The sequence below is a fragment of the Engystomops pustulosus genome, chromosome 7, assembly GCF_040894005.1.
Source record: "Engystomops pustulosus chromosome 7, aEngPut4.maternal, whole genome shotgun sequence".
Taxonomy (NCBI): domain Eukaryota; kingdom Metazoa; phylum Chordata; class Amphibia; order Anura; family Leptodactylidae; genus Engystomops; species Engystomops pustulosus.
Window position 1 is genome coordinate 48,859,843 of NC_092417.1, and position 20,582 is coordinate 48,880,424.

Consider the following 20,582-nt stretch of genomic DNA (forward strand, 5'->3'; position numbering starts at 1 on the left):
TTATCAAAAACAATGCAAACTGCACTAGGGGAAGTTTTCCTGTGTAGTGTGCAGGGTGCGACAGATTCATGAAATGTGTCTCTAGCGCCCCCTGCACTGCTCAGACAGAGTGCACCATGTTTTATTTTTGGTGCACCTTTAACATAGAGCGTGCAACACAATTCTTTCGGACACTGCATGATAAATGTGCACATTCCGACTGTGCACCAGGACACTCCATTCAGTGGCGAATTTTGCATTGCGTTGGGTATAGTGCAGCCGCGACACTCTATAAATCCCTGTGCAGGCAGTTTGCACTGAAAAGAATCGGCAAAGTCAGACAGAAAACTGGTGCAGGGGCTTTTATAAAGTGGGCCAGTGACTTTCCTTCTGTAGTTCTAGGGCTTATTAGTTTGATTAGATTGTGAGCCCCATTGGGCACAGGGACCAATTCGTTAAGTTCTCTGTGCAGCGCTGTGTAATCTGTGTCCGCTATATAAATAAAGAATTATTATTATTATTATGGAAGCATACAGTATGTAGGTGTAGGATCATCATAGGGACATTACTTGCACTTGTGTTGACATAAACTACTTATAAACAGGAAAAATGTATGGAAAACATAAGTTCATGCTGCGTCATATTATCATGAAAGTAGGGCATTTCATATATATATATATATACCACCATATAGTATATGTACATGTAGATGTGCCGCCCAGCGGGACGTAACAGAGCAGTGCCGGCCGGCAGGTATGTACATGTGCTGGGCGGGAGGATGTGCAGCCCGGTGGGACGTCACGGGGCACTGCCAGTCGGCAGGCATGTACATGTAACGGGGGGCAGGCAGAGGATGTGCCGCCCGGATAGATGTCATGTGAAAGTGCCGGCTGGCAGGCATGTACATATAACGGGGGCGGGCGGAGGATGTGCTGGCGGGACCTCATGGGGAAGTGCCGGCCAGCAGGTACATGTGCTGGAGGATGGGCAGGGGATGTGCCGACGGACCGGAGCATGTGGCGGGCGGGAGCCCGACGCCGCACCCTCGTCCAGCAGGAGGCGCGCCGCCTGAGGCAATATTCTCAACTCGCCTCATGGCAGGTGCGCCCCTGGCCTTTTGCATCCATTACATTTTGACGACGATGTGTTATGCTGTCAACAAGTTGATTTAATGGTCTTCTTGAAGGGCTGGGGAACAGAGTTACGATTCTCTACATAGCGACTCGGCTGATCCCATAGGTTTTTAGTGGGATTCAGGTCTGAAGAAACTTCATTTTGAGATGTCCCAGTATCCAAAAGTCGTTCTGTAATGATACGACCGTGATCAGGTAGGGAATTGTTCTCTGTGAAGATGAAATGAGGCCTGTGTTGTGTTCATGCAGAGGCACAATGATTGGATTAATGATGATATACACGCAGCATAGACTTGTCATTGTCACATGCACAAACTGTAGGGCAGCTCAGTGTTGACTAGACACCCCTGCACACATAGTAACACCACCCTTAGGTGACAGCAGTGGCTGATGACTAGAGCTCTCCTTCATGTCTACAACATTGTTGGTGGTCATCATTTCTGTCCAGTGTGCATTGACTTTTATAATACAAGTTGATGACGTCTGTGGTATGTGCATGCGCCCATGAAGGTTGGCCAGAAGGCAGACCTCACTGATGTAAATTGTTTTGGCATTTGCTCTGTAACTTTTGTGTACTTTTCTTGGTATCTTTTCTTGTTTTGTTACAGATCTTTATATCTCTAAGGTCCATTCCACACTTACAACATCCTGAGTTCAGTCCCGGTTTGCAGCGTTTGGGCCCGGAGATGCAAGTTCACCAGAGCAAGTGTGGAACGGGCCTAAGGGTGGTGGCACACGTGGCGTTTTGAACCCGTTTTTAGTCCGTTTTTTAAGATAATTGGGAAAACCGGACAAAAACGGAGGCGTTTTAAAAAAAGCATGATTTTTTAATGGACTGAAAACACGTGACTAAAAACGGGTTCAAAACGCGGCACCACCCTAAGGCTGCATTCACACAGCCGTGGGCTCACTTGGACCAGATCCTTGGCAAGCTCTGGGTCAGGAGGGGGAAGAGATGAGCGCTTTACCCATCCTCCTTTCGTACGGCCTTGCTCACCGCATCGTGACCAGGAGACATGGGAGAAGTCTATTGGGGCCACCAATTATGCGGCCATGTGAATAAGCCCTTATGTGTAGTTTGCTTTGTATCATTTATACTCTAATAATAATAATAATATTTATAACAAAAAACTAAACAGGAATGATCAGAATCAATCCCTAGGAACAGTCAGTGCCCATAATGGACCGGTAGAAATGTGCAAGCACACACTGAGGGCCTCTGGTCAGATGTCCATTAAAGAATTGTAAACCAAGCACACTTACATACCGGTGTCTGCTCTTCTTTTAGCTTCTTAGCATCTTGTTTTTATGAAAAAAATGTTTTTAAAAAATATGCAAATGAGCCTGAGTGGTTCTGGGCTCCATAGATATCAATGGAGCCTGGAGCCCATCACACTAATTTGCATAATTTTTCAAACCTTTTTTTTTGTACAAACAAGGTCCTAAAAGAAGAGCAGATCCTGCCAGTGGGACAGGGCCGCCTCAGGTGGCGGATGCCCGAGCCCTGAGTGAGGCATCGAAATTTGGGGCCATAATGGGCCGCTCTGTTGTTCTTGAGGACTCAGGCAGCATGGGATGACATCACGCTGCCTGCGTCCCTTCACAGAGCACAAGGCAGCCGAAGAGCCGGGAAGAGGACGCGAGCGCCGCCGCAGGACCATGACAGGAGTCGAGGTGAGTTCATTGTTTTATTATTTTTATAAAAAGAAGGCTGTATATATTAGAAAACGGGGGGGGGGGGGGGGGGGGGCGTATAAACTAAAAAATGGGGGGCTGTATATACTAGAAAATGGGGGGGGGCTGTATATAATAGAAAAGGGGCTACATATCATATAATAACTGCATAGTATAGAATAAGGAGGCTGTACATAATATAATAATGGGGCTGTGTATAACATAATAATGGGGGCTGTATATAATATAATTTTAATTTTCGCCTCAGGCAGCAAATATCCTAGAATCGACCCTGCAGAGGGGGTACACACCAGTATGTCAGTGTGCTTGGTTTACAATCCTTCATCCTGGTGGTAGACATCCCTTGAGGTAGAACCATTTTAAGGTGGCACATCTTTTGGGCTGTTTCACACAGTACATGGTGAGCCTGTGCAGAGTCCAGTGTCACGGGGTGACCACAATGCAGGTAACAGGGGTTTCTTGCATCATAGATTGATCCTATCCCTACAGTGTGGTCAGGAAGTGACTCTGCACAGGCTCATCATGGGCTGATCACTCTGTCCTGAGCAATCTGATTTGAATGATCTATCCGTATTATAATTACGCTGAAAACCCCCTTTAAAGGAAAACTACCACTTAAAAGTGGTAGGTTTAGACACATATACATGGCACCAGCTCAGGCCTGCGCAACTTAGCACGGCCTGTTTCCCCGTGCTAAGTTGCGCAGGCGTGCGTGTGCCGGGGAGATCGGTGACGTCACCGCCTCTCCAGCACGTTAGAATCCGGCGCACGCACGGGCACGCGCATGGTGCACCGTGCCCAAGTGTGGTGCGCCGAGTTATAAGTTAATATAACTTATAAAACGGCGATAGGGGCTTTGTTCCCCTAACAAAAATATGATCTGGCACCAGCTCACCCTGAGCTGGTGCCATGTATATGTGTCTAAACCTACCACTTGTAAGTGGTAGGTTTCCTTTAAGATAACCACATGTTTTTTACATGCAATGATCACTAATAACAGCTGTATTGATTGTTACACACATGATCATTTTCTCAACGTTATCCATATATGTATGTGGTGTACAGAGAACAAATCTGTAACTCCCAAAATCGTGTTACACTTTACTTTTATATTCAAATGACATTTTTTCTAATATTGTCAACACCCCTTAAAAAAGAAAAAACACTATGACCTATGCAGACCTATGACACAGGTGCCAGAGGTGGCACTCGGACCCCTCTCTGTTGGCACCCAGTCCATTGCCCCAGCACAGAGTTCACCAGACAGGACTAAATGGCCTCCTCCTGTATTCCCGGGCAGCCAAGGACGTGCCACATTCAGAGCTATTTTAAAGTGACTGGAAGAGTAGTGGGGAGGTTTTGGACAGAGCTGAATTAATATCTCTTCTCCCTTTTACTGTATTGGTGACCTCAGGAGGCCAATACAATTGAAATCTGCAACAGAGCAGGAAGCAATAAATTACTGCTTACAATAAATTGACAAAAATTGTAGTTCCAGCACTTGATCTCCAAAAGGTTCTCCATCGCTGACTTAGGCGCTCAGTAGAAATGACAAAGGTCTATCTGCACATGTTGCGGATTCTATACGGATTTGGTGTGGAAAATCTGCATTGTAATATAGTAGCATTAAATTGATGTGATTTGGGAAAAAAGTCATGTAGACGAAAATTGACGCTCAGCGCGGAAATAAAATAATGATCAATCTACTTTTCTTGTGCGTCCTTGCAGATTTTTTCATGCATTTTTTTTAATTTTGAAGTCTATGGGAGAATAAAAATCTGCATGAAATCTGCTCTAACGTGTGTTTTTTATGCAGAATTCCCACGGCCAAAAGGAATGGTAAATGTACAAAAACAACCGCAACACTAAATAGACAAATCCGCATGAGAAGCACATAAAAACAGTGCACATTGGATGTGGATTTTCATGTGTATTTTCCACATGATAATCTGCTACATGTACAGATTGCTGCATCCTCACTCAGTGGTGCCTGACAGACACAGAAAAGATGAGTGGAAAAATATGATTTGGGGCTGGTATTGTCTGCATAAATGTAGAAAATCTTGGATCTTTGTTTAGATCAAGTCTGGGGGGTCTGTATTTTTAGGGTTTTTGTAGTTCATGGTGTGAATAATCCCTTACCACTACTATACAGCTATGAATGTCCTATATGTATATACATGTGCATAGAACACGTTTACGTTTATAGATGTAAAGACAATTATCCTTTTCAAATTGATATTAATTACTGAACCAGGGCACCTAGACACACAGTTCTGATGTCATATTAAAGGGGAGAATCTCCTCTTATATATAACACCAGAACTGTGTTTCTATGTTAAGGTGAGCCCCTCTGCGGCCTGTCAGCTGAAGGCAGAATAGAGAAGGAGCTACAGGGCGCTTTCCCACGTGCCGTTTTTGTTGCGTTTTTAAACATATACAAAACCCAAGTGGGAGGGGTTTTGGCCAAAACACATATATGTTTCCAATGAAATGCATGCGTTTCATTACATTTAATTAGAAACGCATATGTGTTTAAAAACGCAACAAAAACGGCACATGGGAAGGCTTATAAAAGGTTTATCCTGTTTTACTGTTTTTTTTTTAATTGGAAAAAACATTTAAAAAAAAATTATTTGTCTGTTAATTCTTCTGTTACAAATGGGTTTTAAATGTCATGAAAAAAACTATGTAAAGATCATACGAATATGTAAAGATTTCTTCAGCAGAACCGATTGACTTGGACCAATGACCATTGGTAATGGAGGGGTGAAGAGGTTAGTTAGGGATTCAGGTGCTGTAAAATGTAAAATGTGACATATAAACTAAAGGAACATACAGCATTTTATTTTTCTCTTCTACATTTGGTACGTTACCTTTAAGACTTTCCTTGAAGTTGAAGCATTGTCATATATGATATGCAAAGAGTTTGTATAGGCTGAGTGGTTAGCAATTCTGCCTTGCAGCACTGGAGTCCTGGGTTCGAATCCCACCCACGTCAACATCTGCAAAGAGTTTGTATGTTCTCTCTGTGTTAGCGTGGGTTTCCTCCGGGTACTCCGGTTTCCTCCCACACTCTAAAACATACTGTTAGGTTGTTTAGATTGTGAGCCCCTTGGGGACAGGGACCAATTTGACAAGCTCTGTGCAGCGCTGCGTAATCTGTGTGCACTATATAAATAAAGAATTATTATTATATTCTCTCCGTGTTCGCATAGGTTTCCTCCGTGTCCTCCGGTTTCCTCCCATGCTCCAAAACTTACTGGTAAGTTGATTAGATTGGGAGTCCCATTGGGGACAGGGACTGATTTGAAGTTCTGTGCAGCGCTGCAGAATATGTGTGCGCTATATAAATAAAGGAATTATTATTTTTATTATTATGATTATTATAGTGGCTGCACGGTGTGGACAATCATTGAGTCTCTGGCCGTAACAGGACACACAGATATGGAATAATGAAATGTGTTATGACAGTTGTCCTGATGCCAATGTGAAATGATGAGCAGGCAGCATATGCTTCTTCTAGCTCAGCATCCACTCTCCAGTGACTTCTCTGCAGCGGATTGCTTAGCCCTGAGCAGTAACACCTCATAGGAGGTAGTGATGTGCAGCTGGAGTGTGTGATGGGTAGAGCAGGGTCATCATACAACAGGCCAGCTGCATCATCTCCTCTCCTGGACTGTAACATGAAGCCTCTCAGCATCCTCCCTGCAAGCTGCTGCTAGGCTAGGGGGGGGCTTCCTCTGCACCAAGCACCATGGCCACAGACAGTGAGTATATGAATGTGATGGGGAGAAGCCAGGGAAGGGGATGGTGCAGTCATTTAGTTTACATTTGATAAGCAGGTACCAACCCCTCCTGGCAAATCTGCAATAGGAAGCAATGGAGGAGGATGGGGAGGTAGGTACAAGAGGGAGGAATCTGTGTGACTGCTGGATGTCTGGGTCTTGTATGTGGATCACACTAGCTGTGTGTACATGGAAGCGTGTATTAATATTGTTATTATGTTAGTGTATTATGTGTCATCTCTATAGCAGAGAATGTGGATGGGGTGATATGTTATGATATGTTAGAATTCTGATACATATTGTACTTGATGGAAGACACTTTCCTTTCTTTCCTTTTGTATGTATTTGCTATGTCTGCCAGTTCTAATATTCTCACGTGGATATAAGAGCAGAAAACTGTACTATATATATATAACCTATGGGGCCAGTGAAGTAAGGAGCTACCTTAATATCAGTTTCTATACATTAGATTTGGGGTTAGGGAAGGAGTTAATGGTTGATTGATAGGAGTGAAGGATGACAAGTCATATTTTGTCTTCTCTCAGTGTTTCTGTGTTGTTTATATATCCCCCCCCCCCTCTACGTGTGTTGCATGAGGGGTTTCTTAGGTGCCAAGGTGGGTGCCATCTAGTTTAAGACAATTACAACAGACCTGGTGCTATAGTGCTCTCACCTACCCCCTGGGGGTGATAAGTTATTAAATAGTCAGAGATATTGATTAGACATAACAGCTTTGTGTCCATTTGGAGGAAATGTGTTGCTCATTCAAGTGTTAGTGATTTCTTGCAGGGCAGTGATGGATGCACAGCGCCGTGAGATTAGTTGCTGTATGTGCCTTATAGAGCTTGGAATTTAACTCTCTCAGTAAAAATAGATCATGGGTGGCCACCAGTCCAGGAGCAATAATGTTCAATAATAATAGAAATATTCAAGAGGAAAAAAACTTGAAAGCTACACATTGTTTCATTTTCTAGGACCGCTTGCTATTGGGTCAGTCTCCAGTGTTCCAGTGGGTGTAGTATTCATACCCCTAGAACTTTTCCTGTTTTTTAACAGGCACAAATGTAGAGGGATAAGTACTGCATATTACTATAATATGGGTGACTGTATTACTCTGGGGGACTTACTCTGTTTAAATTGTTTACCCTCATAAAGTTTTTTGTTCGCCACGGGGGGGCAGTGGGTTACTTGACCCCCAGCCAGCAGAACTTCCTGTCCTTCAATCAGCACTGTCTGCATCCCCCTCCATCATAACCACTTCAGGAAGTCTCAAGTCATCCTGTCCTGACGTGACCTGCGGTTCTGGGTAGTGAACATTCCTACTTTGTAGGCACTTTGTAGGACTACCTTTAGCTGCGCATTTATCATTATAACATTTAAAAATTAGAAGTTTAATAATTAACATTTAAAAATATGAATACTTTTGCAAACAAATATAACTGTCCAATGATGGATCAAGATTTGTGTATTCTAAACATAGCCTTATAAGTCCTTCTTTTGGTACTGTTATACAAGTTATACACAGCTCCCACCTCTTCCCGGATTTGGAGGGACCAGATTTTTCTGCGCTATCCCGCCGACCCGGGCGGTTGGGAGAATGTCCTGTGGTGTCCCTTCAGGAGGCAGGATCAGCTCATGTTGCCTCCACATGTCTGATTCTGCTCTGTAGAAGGGATGTGTGGTGGTAGCTTCTACCCTATGCTGGTCCTGCCCTTCCTATCGGAATCAACAATAGAGCCTCAGAAGAAGAGGAAGCAGGGATGCTACAGGGGCATGATGGAAAGTTAAGTAATATTTTTTTTGCTTTATACACAACAACAGGGGAGGACTGGAGGCCAAAATATGAGGGAGGATGGAGGACTGGGGGCCACAATATGAGGGAAGTTTAAGGACATAAGGACACAATATGAGGCAGATGGAAGACAGAGGCAACAATATGAGGGAGGATGGAGGACATTGGGCCACAATAAGAGGGTGATGGAGGACAGGGGACTACAATATGATGGAGGACAGGAGGCCATAATATGAGGGAGGATAGAGGACAGGGGGACACAATATGATGGAAGAGGGGAACCAAATATGAGGTGGAATGGAGGACAGGAGGTCATAGTATGAGGAGGATGGTGGACAGGAGGCTACAATATGAGGGAGGATGGAGGACAGGGGGCCACAATATGAGGTGGATGGAGGACAGGGGGCCACAATATGAGGGAGGATGGGGGACAGGCAGCCACAATATGAGGGAGGATGGAGGACAGGAGGCCACAATATGAGAGGGATGGAGGACAGGGGCAATGGGCATTGATATTATACATTTTAGGTGGAGCAATGGGCTGGGCAGTGGGTGTGACTTAGAAGAAAAGGGCTTTTGTCTTTTGTCCAACTTTTTTTTAATCCAAAAGTTTGCAGGTATGCTTATTTTTAGAAATCAAAAATTGAGTAACTGTGCATTTACTTATTACTTACCCAATCCTTAACTTATCCTTTACTGTCCACAAGCTGAATCTAAAATATCCGTCTTCTAGTTGTTTTTAGAAACAGTCAACCATCCTGTTGTCCTATTTTCTAGCAGGACAGTAAGAATAGGACTACAGTTTCTAGAATACAAATAACTGAATGGCAGATTTCTGGCGGATTTCATATCTGAAGCCTACAGTATCATAAGTGTAGCTCTATACTGTTAGGCTATATTCACACTGCCGTTGCTCGCCCGTACCGTACCGTAGCGGGCAACGGCAGTGTACGGGGAGAGGAGGAGGAGGTGAGCGCAGCTCACCCCCGCCCCTCTCCATAGCTACCTATGGCGCACGGCGCCGTATTGCAGGAAAAGATAGGACAGGTCCTATCTTTTTCCCGGGTACGGAACGGTACGGTTGACCTAATTGACCTAACATAACATGTTTTTATTTATTTTATTTATTTATTTTTATCTTTATCATTCTTTCTTTATTGAAGTAGAGTAAAACAGATAGCATCCAACAACATATTTTACCAATAAACCTGTATATATGGAGAGTATATGGAAACTCTACAGATCATATCGCCCAACTTAAAGGGGTACTCCCATTTCAGGAAATTATTGTTTTTGTGATAAAAAGTTATACTATTTTCCAATATACTTTCTGTATCAATTCCTTACAGTTTTCTAGATCTCTGCTTGCTGTCATTCTATAGAAAGCTTCTATGGTTACTACGAGTGGACATAAATCTGACCGTGGTCACACAGGTGCGCAGCTCGTTATATGACAGACAGTAACCACAGATGTTTGTTATAATGATCTGTGCACCTGTGTGACCATGGTAGTAAACATAGAAGCTTTCCATAGAATGACAGGCAGCAGAGATCTAGAAAACTGTAAGGAATTGATACAGAAAGTATATTGGAAAATAGTATAACTTTTTATCATAAAAAGAATGACATACATTTGCTGTAATGGAAATACCCCTGTAAGCACTTAAGCTTCAGCCTACATCTTTCATTTGGGGTGCAAAGGACCCAAATTCTCTGCTGTGCTCTGGGTAGGGTAAAATTTGTGAGCGGAGTACCTCTTTAACGTTCCTATATGTGGTCACCTCCATTTCTTGGAATGATACAACTATCCACTGTGAAAATATGCAAAGTTTTCCAGGATGGGATAAGGAAAACCACACCTCTTCTACTTACCTTGTAAGGCAGCTCTCTGTACATCAAGCATGACTTACAAGAGGCCTTATGACATGATACGGGATTAAAACCAAACCAGTATTTCTATTGCAGAAGGAACAGACTCCCAACTGTAGACAGCGCTGTTTCCATCTGGCTGGGTCTCCTCAGTACAGTGTAGGGAACTGATTTGGCTATGTGAGCGCTTGTGACTAGGGTCAGGAAGTAAGAGTTTTCCTTACTGAGACTTCCAATAAAGGCCACCGTGTAGGCATGTGGAGTCTTATAGCCATGGATGCTCCACCTGGGGGATTCTGGGAAAATATGTTTTAAGTTTTGTGTTATTCATTTTTTAAATTTTCCAGGATGGGATAAGGAAAACAACGCTACTTTGAGCTACCTTGTAAGGCAGCTCCCTTTCCCAACCCTAGTCACAAGCCTCTCACCCAGCCAAACCAGTTCCCTACACTGTACTGAGAAGACCCAATCAGGTTGAAACAGTGCTGTCTACATTTGGGAGTCTGTTCCTTCTGGAATAGATATACTGGTTTGGTTTTAATTCTGCATCATGTCATAAGGCAGTGATGGGCAACCTTTTGAGCTTGGTGTGTCAAAATTTGCCAAAAAAACGAGGATAACTCGGGTGCTGTGTCACCTTTAGAAAAAAAACTAATTTTGTAATAACATGTCCAGCAGCAGCCTCCCCTTATTCATAACATGTCCAGCAGTGGCCTCCCCTTATTAATAACATGTCCAGCAGCGGCCTCCCCTCATTAATAACATGTCCAGCAGCGGCCTCCCTTTATTAATAACATGTCCAGCAGCGGCCTCCCCTCATTAATAACATGTCCAGCAGCGGCCTTCCTTCCCTAATAAAATACCCCAGCGGCCTCCCTTTACTATTAAAATGCCCCTAGCGGCCTTACTTCCCTAATAAAATACCCCTAGCGGCCCCCCTTTACTACTAAAATACCCCTAGAGGTCTCCCTTTACTACTAAAATACCCCTAGCCGCCTCCCTTTACTACTAAAATACCCCTAGCACCCTCCCTTTACTACTAAAATACCCCTAGCCTCCTCCCTTTAAAAATAATATAATAATAAACTTATATACTTACCCAGTGATGTCTTCTTCCCTGTAGCTTGACTGCCCAAATAAAATTAAAACCATAAACCACCGGGAGCACAGGCCCCTTTAACCCTAAACCAATTTTCGCCGATAAATAAACACACAGAGACTTGTATTAAAGTTAAACATATGTGGGTTGACATGAGGGTCGGCCACAGCTTTATATATTATTGTAATAAACATCTTGTATTTTTTTTTATATTGTTTTTTTGTATTATTTAAAACATAAATTGAACAGGTAACAAATTTAAATAACAAACCAAGAGCAACAAAACCCCTCCCACCTGTATGCCTGCCAGCCAATGGGCATGTAGGCAAATAACCCAACTAACCGCCAGCTGTGACAAAAGCAACGCCGAAAGCACCTTAAACAAAGGGAGGGCGGGTGGGAAACGCAATCCGGAAAGAGGGTGAGTGACGCTAACTAAGACCCCTTTGTGCAGTCATTAGCCCAACGGCTATACGCCTCCGGGCTTGCAATACTGCAGGTCTGACGATAATGGCGGCTAGGCTCCTCCAGGTTGCACTGCGCGCCTCGGGTCACGTGACTGACGCAAAGAGGTCGCCTCTTGTAGGTCATGCTTGGTGTAAAAGGAGCTGCCTTACAAGGTGGCTAAAAGAGGCGTGGTTTTCCTTTATCCCATCCTGGAAAACTTTGCATACTTTCCCAGAATCCCCCTAGTGGAGCATCCATGGCTATAAGACTCCACACACCTACATGTTGGCCTTAATTGGCAGTCTCCAAAAGGAGAACTGTAACTCCCCGACAACTATCCACTGTCTAATATAAATTTAGTTTCTGAAAGTTTTGGCACTTATGGCACTGTTGTGTTGGTTAGATATGATATGACCTCTCTTTGTGGTCCTAGACGCAAATTAAAATAAACTGCACGATCTACGTTCAGCAGCTGTTTCTGTCTTTTAAGAAGATGAAACTATGGATGAAAACAGATGCTTTCCAACTCAATCTGTCTCGCACTGACAAATGTTTTTGAAATCTGGTTATCAGAATAATGTAGCATCTGTTTATACCCATTAGTATCTTTTTATTACATATTTAAGAGTAAATAGATGTTGAAAAGCAGATTGAAAATAATAAGGCTGAATTTTGTGTGGCACCTATTGGCGTGGTATAAAATAGGCTTGTTGTGTTATAGTGGTCCTGTATAAAACTTATGTATGGGTTTCATATACATGGTGATACCACACTGTCACCTTGTGGCTCTGGTAAAAGAAAGATGGTCCATTAGTCAGAGGAGGACTCTCTGGTCCCCAATAATAAAGCAGAAGATGGCAATAGCTTATCGTAGAGAACTTCCTTAATGTCTTTCTACAACCTATGAAAATGGCCATCTATCCAGTGTAGTGGTAAGTAGAAAGCAGCGGTAGCTACCATAACTCCCAGCTTCTGCAGCAAAGAGAGACAAAAGATGCAGCTTGCATAGGGCGATGTGGAAATTCTTTCTGCCCTAAGCCCTGTCTTTTGCCCTGCCCATTACTCATACAGTATGACTACCCCCTTACATTGTGCCCCCAGCTCTCAGGAATATTCACCTCTGCCAGCTCCCCCTCATATTGTGCCCCCCTGCAGTTCCCTCCTATTTTATTTAGTTCCAACCAGCTTTCCCTCATATTATGAGAGTTCCTAACCACAACTTCATACTCTGACCCCCCTGATGTTGGGCACCCTCTTTCTAACAGCTTCCCTCATATTAGCCCCCAAACATCTTCCCCTCTTATTATCCCCCCAGCTCCCCTTATATTACTCACCTTAAGCAGCTACCCCTTGTTGTTAATAAAAAAATAATAAACACCAGGTACTTACCTCTCCCTGACCCAATGCAGCTGCCCTCCTCCTCCCTACTGCTGTGCGTAGTACAGCACCAGAGGCTCAGTGATAATACAGAGAACTTACGACAATACATCTATGCATTACCTCTCTTAAGAACTCCAGGAAAGGGCAGAGGGACGGAGCCCGAAATCCGAGATTATTCTGCTGGATCCTGGATAGTTCAAAGGTATACTCTACTTGTAAGGGCCCAGCCATCAGATATAGAATGATAGTAGTTTGGTTATAAGAAGGGTTATATTCATCACAACACTAGGATATGCCCAGGGGCATAAATACAATGGTAGCGGCAATAGCAGCTGCTATGGGGCCCGCGGTGTCAGGGGGCCCTATCATCCAACCAGACACTAAAGAATGGAGGATGTGCACCATTAAATACATATTGTGCTGCACATTGTACGGCATACTATGTATATAACATACTGTACATATGATGTGTATATGCTGTATGTGTATATGGTGTGTACATATCTATATATGCTGTACGTCTGTATATGGCACTGTGTGTGTATATAATGTATGTGTGTGTATATATGTTGTATTTCTGTATATGGCACTGTATGTGTGTGTTTGATGTGTGTGTGTTTGATGTTTGATGCTCTACATGTGTGTATGTGTGTGCAATTGTATGAACTGTATGTTTATGTATAGAGGTATATAAATGTGTGTGTATATAATGTATGTGTGTATCTGTGATGTGTATATATGTTGTATTTTTGTATATGGCACTGTGTGTGAGTGATGTGTATATGCTCTATATGTGTGTGTATGTGTGTGCAATTGTATGAACTATATGTTTATGTATAAAGGTACCAGGGCCGGCTCCAGGTTTTAGTGGGCCCCTGGGCGACAGAGCCTTAGTGGGCCCCTCCGTGGACCGCCCTCCAGTGGCCACACTGCGCCCCCTCCCCCTGCGGACACACTGACCCCGGGGACACACTGATCCCCCCCCACCTCCCCACGGACACACTGAACCCCCCCACCACCACCACTTGCGGACACACTGAAACCCCCCCCCCCTCCCCTGCGGACACACTGAACCCCCCCCCCCCCCCACCACCACTTGCAGACACACTGAACCCGGACACACTGAACCCCCCCCCCCCCACTTGCGGACACACTGAACCCGGACACACTGAACCCCCCTGCTGACACAATGACCCCCTCCCTCCCCCTGTGGACACACTGACCCCCTCCCTCCCCCTGTGGACACACTGACCCCCTCCCTCCCCCTGTGGACGCAATGACCCCCCCTGCTGACACACTAACACCCCCCCCCCCTCCCTCTCCCCCTGTATACACACTGACCCCCCCACGGACACCCTGACTCACCTCCGGAAAAGAAAAAAGAAATAATTCACCTTTCCTGGTTCCCCCGGAGCAGCGCCTGCAGCTGTCTTCAGCCTGGGCCTCCCGTACGCGCCGGCTCTGAAGCCGGTACACGTGATCCGATGACGTCATCATGTGCGCCGGCTTCAAAGCCGTCGCATACCCTGCGGAGCGCTGCATCGTTGGAACCGGGACAGGTGAGTTTTAGATTCTGCCTCTATGCTGCGCTCCCGACAAGCGCAGTATAGAGGCAGAAAAGTGATCGATCCCGATGGTGATCAATTGTACCAGTGTCTTATAGCGACACTGGTACAATTGATCCGGGGGCCCGAGTGGGCCCCTCCAGTACCCCGGGGCCCCGGCACTTGCCCGGGTTGGCCGGGTGCTGGCGCCGGGCCTGAAAGGTACGGTATATAAATATGTGTCTTTTTATAATAGAAAATATGCTGCTCGTTAAACAGTTAAAATGAAGTCAGTGTTCACACCTCAAGGGACTACAGTGCAGTAAGTTCATCAACACAGCTCTGTTCTGGGTCCTGTTGTATTCTGGCTTTGAACAGCAGTCATTGCTTGGTTAGATGCATTCAGAAACCCCTAATATATAACCTGCATGAACAGAGAACAATGAAGAACACTTCTGCTTTACAGGGGAAATTGCTTAAAGAGCAACTCCCAGTTGTATATGGTTATACACAGAAGTTATTGCTTTCATGTAACTGCAGATCAGGAGTTTCCAATCCTTACCCATGTGAATACCTATAATACCTAATCCATGTCTACTTTAAAAGGACTCTGGAAAACCCTTAGGCCGGCGCCACGCCTTAGGCCGGTGCCTGCGCCGATGCGATCGAGCCGAGGCCCGCCCCGGTGGGCGCGACTTTGTCTGCGTTTGCGTTTGCAAGCGCAGACAAAGCGCCCTGTGTGGTGCCGGCCTTAGGCCGCGGTCACACGTTCTGCTAGCTTTGTGTTGCATTGGGCCAATCGCACTTGCGTTTCCAGGAAAACGCATGCGATCGATAACCCGATTGCATACGTTTCTCTGGAAAAGCATGTGTGATCGCCCGAGGCCCGCCCCCTGTGCGCTAGGGTCGCGTCATGAACGCAAGGCTAGCGGAACGTGTGACTGCGGCCTCACACTATTCATATCAACCAGGTGTCCTGCAATTTTCAGTATGGAGTCCAATCAAACAGATGGAACGCAGTGCTAGCTATAAAACAGACAGAGCCTTACCTATCCTTTAATACATGTAACAGTGAGGGCGCTTTCACACGATGCGTTGTTTTTTTAATACGTTTTTGACGCATTCCAAAAGCTTCAGCCTCGATCACATGCTGAGGTTACATTGCATTTTAGCAGATGCAGTGGAAACACAATACAACCTCAGCATGTGATCCAGGCTGAAGCCTTTGGAATGCGTCAAAAACGCATCAAAAGATGTGACGCAACGCATTGTGTGAACGTGCCCTGAGCATGAAGATGGTAAGAGTCTAAACATCCACCGGTGTAATGTGAGGGCCTAGAAACCTTGGCCTACCCTTAATACCTCTTTTCTGCATACAAAAAGACCAGTACTATAAACAACACCTTATAGATGATTCATATTGGCAACTTAAAGGAAACCTACCACTGCCCGCATGATTTCATCATGCGGGCAGTGGTAGGTTTCCTTTAAAGGGGTTAGGGTGATTTGACATATAGCATTTTTGGTCCCTTTTTAAGCATGCAAAATGGACCAAAAAACGCCATGTATGGCATCACCCTTAGGGTGAAGACACACGTGGCGTTTTTAGGCCGTTTTTGGGCCGTTTATAGTTATTGCGTTTTCAGATCTTTAAAAACGCATGCGTTAAAAAACGCATCCGGTTTTTAAAAATGTATGAGTTTTTGTCCGGTTTTCCGAATTTGCGCAATTAAAAACTGACAAAACCGCATGCGTTTTCAAAAAACCGCATGCGTTTTCAAAAAACGCATGCATTTTTTAAAAAAACGGGTGCGTTTTTTAGCGCATGCGTTTTTAACGATCTGAAAATGCACTTAGTAAAAACGGCCTAAAAACGCCACGTGTGTCTTCACCCTTAGGGGTCCGTTTTTAAACATCCATTTTCAGTCAGTTTTTGGCTGTTTACCATGCATTTGGCTGCTTACAACCTGTTTATTTATTAAGATAATTGGGAAAAAACGGACCAAAAGCGCCATGTGTGGTATCACCCTTAGGGTTAAGCCTAACCCATTTCAGTAAATAAATCTTAGGCCGCGGTCACACGTACCGCTAGACGTCCGTTCATAACACGACGCTAGCGCACAGGGGGATGTCCTCGGCCCGAACGCACATGCGTTTCCAGAGAAACGCATGCGATCGGCTTAACAATCGCATGCGTTTCCCTGGAAACGCATGTGCGTACGGGCCAAGGACCTCCCCCTGTGCGCTAGCATTATGACGGACGCCTAGTGGTACGTGTGACCGCGGCCTCATTGGTTCTTTAACCCCTTAAGGACACAGCCATTTTACAGCTTAAGGCTCAGTCCATTTTTTGGATTCTGACTTGCGTCACTTTATATGGTTATAACTTTTGAACACTGTTACTTATCAAAACGATTCTGAGATAGTTTTTTCCCCACATGTTGTACTTCATTTTAGTGGTAAATGTCGGCTGATAAGTTTTGGGTTTATTTACAAAAAAAGGAAAAAAATTATGAATTTTTGAAAAAAAATTCCAATTTCGAAATTCTAAATCATCGCATTTTCAGGCAGATAGATGTACCACCTAAATAAGTTGTTGAATAACATTTCTTATATGTCTACTTTACATTTTCATAATTTTTGAAATATCTGGATAATTTATTTTGATGGGACGCGGCTTACAATTCCAATATCACTTTTCCGTATCTATTTTGGGGATAAATACTGTTTTGAATTAAATTTTACTTTTAACATCAAAACCCCCCTATATAATCAGCCAATTTTCAAAACTGCACCCCTCAAACTATCAGAAACAGCTTTCAGGAAGATTGTTAACCCCTTGAGATCTTCATAGTAATTGAATCAAAATGGAGGTGAAATTTAGAATGGTCAAATTGTTCCGGTTATACGTTCATTTAGCCCTAAAATTTACACATTCCCAAAAGGAGAAAACTTTACAAATATTTCAAGGGAAAGTGAAATTCGTTACACACAAAATAAGCCCTCACACAGCTTTGTAAACGCCATGTTGGCAGCAATGTAATCAGGCAAATCTCCTTTTTTCAGCTTGAAAACGCATGTACTAACCCTACATGTGAACGGACTCTCAATGCAAATGTTAACAACAATGTCATTTAGGCAAATCTCTTCCTCCAGAGTTTTTTCAATTATAATTTTATTTACCCCGCTTTCAATACTCTAGTACAGGGGTCGGGAACCTATGGCTCGCGAGCCAGATATGGCTCTTTTGATGGCCGCATCTGGCTCGCAGCCGGTGCTCGTATCCAGGGGCGTAACTACAGCCGCAGCAACTGCTAATATGCCTGAAAAGACCAGGGGCCCATATTTGGCCGTATGTCCGGGGCCCCTGTTGTGCCCGTGCACGTGTTCTGCAGCGGTTGGCGTCTGTATGGGGATGTTCTGCAGCGGTTGGCGTCTGTATGGGGATGTTCTGCAGCGGTTGGCGTCTGTATGGGGATGTTCTGCAGCGGTTGGCGTCTGTATGGGGATGTTCTGCAGCGGTTGGCTTCTGTATGGGGATGTTCTGCAGCGGCTGGCGTCTGTATGGGGATGTTCTGCAGCGGCTGGCGTCTGTATGGGGATGTTCTGCAGCGGCTGGCGTATGTATGGGGATGTTCTGCAGCGGTTGGCGTCTGTATGGGGATGTTCTGCAGCGGTTGGCGTCTGTATGGGGATGTTCTGCAGCGGTTGGCGTCTGTATGGGGATGTTCTGCAGCGGTTGGCGTCTGTATGGGGATGTTCTGCAGCGGTTGGCGTCTGTATGGGGATGTTCTGCAGCGGTTGGCGTCTGTATGGGGATGTTCTGCAGCGGTTGGCGTCTGTATGGGGATGTTCTGCAGCGGCTGGCGTCTGTATGGGGATGTTCTGCAGCGGTTGGCGTCTGTATGGGGATGTTCTGCAGCTGTTGGCGTCTGTATGGGGATGTTCTGCAGCGGTTGGCGTCTGTATGGGGATGTTCTGCAGCGGTTGGCGTCTGTATGGGGATGTTCTGCAGTGGTTGGCGTCTGTATGGGGATGTTCTGCAGCGGTTGGCGCCTGTATGGGGATGTTCTGCAGCGGTTGGCGTCTGTATGGGGATGTTCTGTAGCGGTTGGCGTCTGTATGGGGATGTTCTGTAGCGGTTGGCGTCTGTACAGGGACAAGCTCGAATGTAAATTATCTATTTTTTATTTTAAAGGGAATTACCATTGTTTCGGTCCAATGGAGGCTTAGTACAGGGGGGAGGAACACTCCTTTCTGTACTAATGACTGCTGGAGCCATTGTTCTGTCAGTGTCCCTTTAAGTATATTGTATGGCTCTCACAGAATTATATTTTAAAATATGTGGGGCTTATGGCTCTCTCAGCCAAAAAGGTTCCTGACCCCTGCTCTAGTACTAGCCACATCCTATTGCTCATGCCACACACATTGAAATAGCATATTAGATGTTTCTAGTAATATTTCTAGTATAATTGGCTGTTAGTATCTAAGGTAATGAGCAGTTTTCTCCATGCATCTTGATGTAGGACACAGCTTGATCCGCAGCCCATGTGACCAGGGGGTTGTGTGGTCACAGAACGATTTCTACAAGACGGCCTAGTAACAGGACGCAGATTACTAATTCATGCAGCCTTATATCCACTGCGGTGTCAGGGAGACAATGCCCATAGTGAGCTGAGATTTTGTTACAGTGTTTTAATCGATGCAGTCATCTCTAAAATGAACTCAGCAACTGCGCACATCTCTACAGTCCTCAACTGCGGGCGAGTAAATGATTCTCATCCTGTGTGCTTGGATTAACCGCCATGGGTAACATCTGCAGAAGTATGATCTGGAAAATATGAGGCATACACTCATTCTTTGTGAATCTCGGACCATGCACAGGGAAAAAATCCGGGTTCATGGGGTCATAGTTTGATATACTGTAACAAACCATCAGCTGTGGGAGCACAATAAGATCAGAACAGATATTCTACTGCAACAATGTATCCTTAAAGCAAGCATAGATCCACCTAATTACATACTCCCCCTGGTACTATGGTATCTACCCTTACTATCAGCCTGATTAAGGGTGATGCCACACATGGCGTTTTGAAACCATTTTTGGTCCGTTTTTAATTGCGCAAATTAGGAAAACCTGTCAAAAACATGCGTTTTTTAAAAACGGATGCGTTTATTAACGGATTGCTTAAAAACTGACCAAAAACGTGTTCAAAACGCCATGTGTGGCATTACCCTAAATAGAGTAGGAACAAGTACTATAAACAAAAATAATACTGACACCCAGTTGTCAATTTATTCATACCTTTCCAAGACGAATAATAGGAAGACCATTTTTTGGAATATTTCTGACTCGTCTGATATAGGTCGCATATGAAATGCATGTGCATTCAGTCCGAGGACCTCCCTGTGTACGCTAGCGTGGCGTTATAAACGGACGCCTAGCGGTACGTGTGACCGCGGCCATAGGGTAGTGGCCTCTATAAAGGGGGCATGGTACCTGGAAAAGTGGGCGAGGCTGGGCTGGAAATAGTCTGTGTACCCCCAAAAATTAAAACTCGCCATCGCTGGTTAGGGTGATGCCACACATGGCGTTTTGAAACCGTTTTTGGTCCGTTTTTAAGCAGTCCGTTAAAAAACGCATGCGTTAAAAAAAACTCATGTGTTTTTTGGAAACGCATCCGTTTTGTCCGTTTTTAACCCTTTCACGACCCGTGACGTAATAGCACGTCACGGGTCGGCCGCGGGTGCATGGAGAGGGCTCACGCGCTGAGCCCTCTCCATAGCCGGTAAGTCTTTGCTGCATATTGCAGCAAAGGCTTACCGGTAACACCCGCAATCGGTGCCAGCACCAAT

At 44.8% G+C, this 20,582-nt stretch overlaps 1 protein-coding gene across 3 annotated transcripts in view; it reads left to right on the forward strand.

The window, feature by feature from the left end:
- The first annotated feature begins 6,323 nt into the window (after nt 1-6,323).
- The window catches only part of SYT16 (synaptotagmin 16), a 93,689-nt gene continuing 79,430 nt past the window's right edge, over nt 6,324-20,582 (forward strand). The window contains exon 1 of one of the 3 annotated variants that reach the window (XM_072115831.1): nt 6,324-6,577. In XM_072115831.1, coding sequence (XP_071971932.1) covers nt 6,565-6,577 — 13 coding nt within the window. In that variant the 5' untranslated portion in view covers nt 6,324-6,564. The other 2 variants (XM_072115832.1, XM_072115828.1) reach the window with 2 other exon arrangements.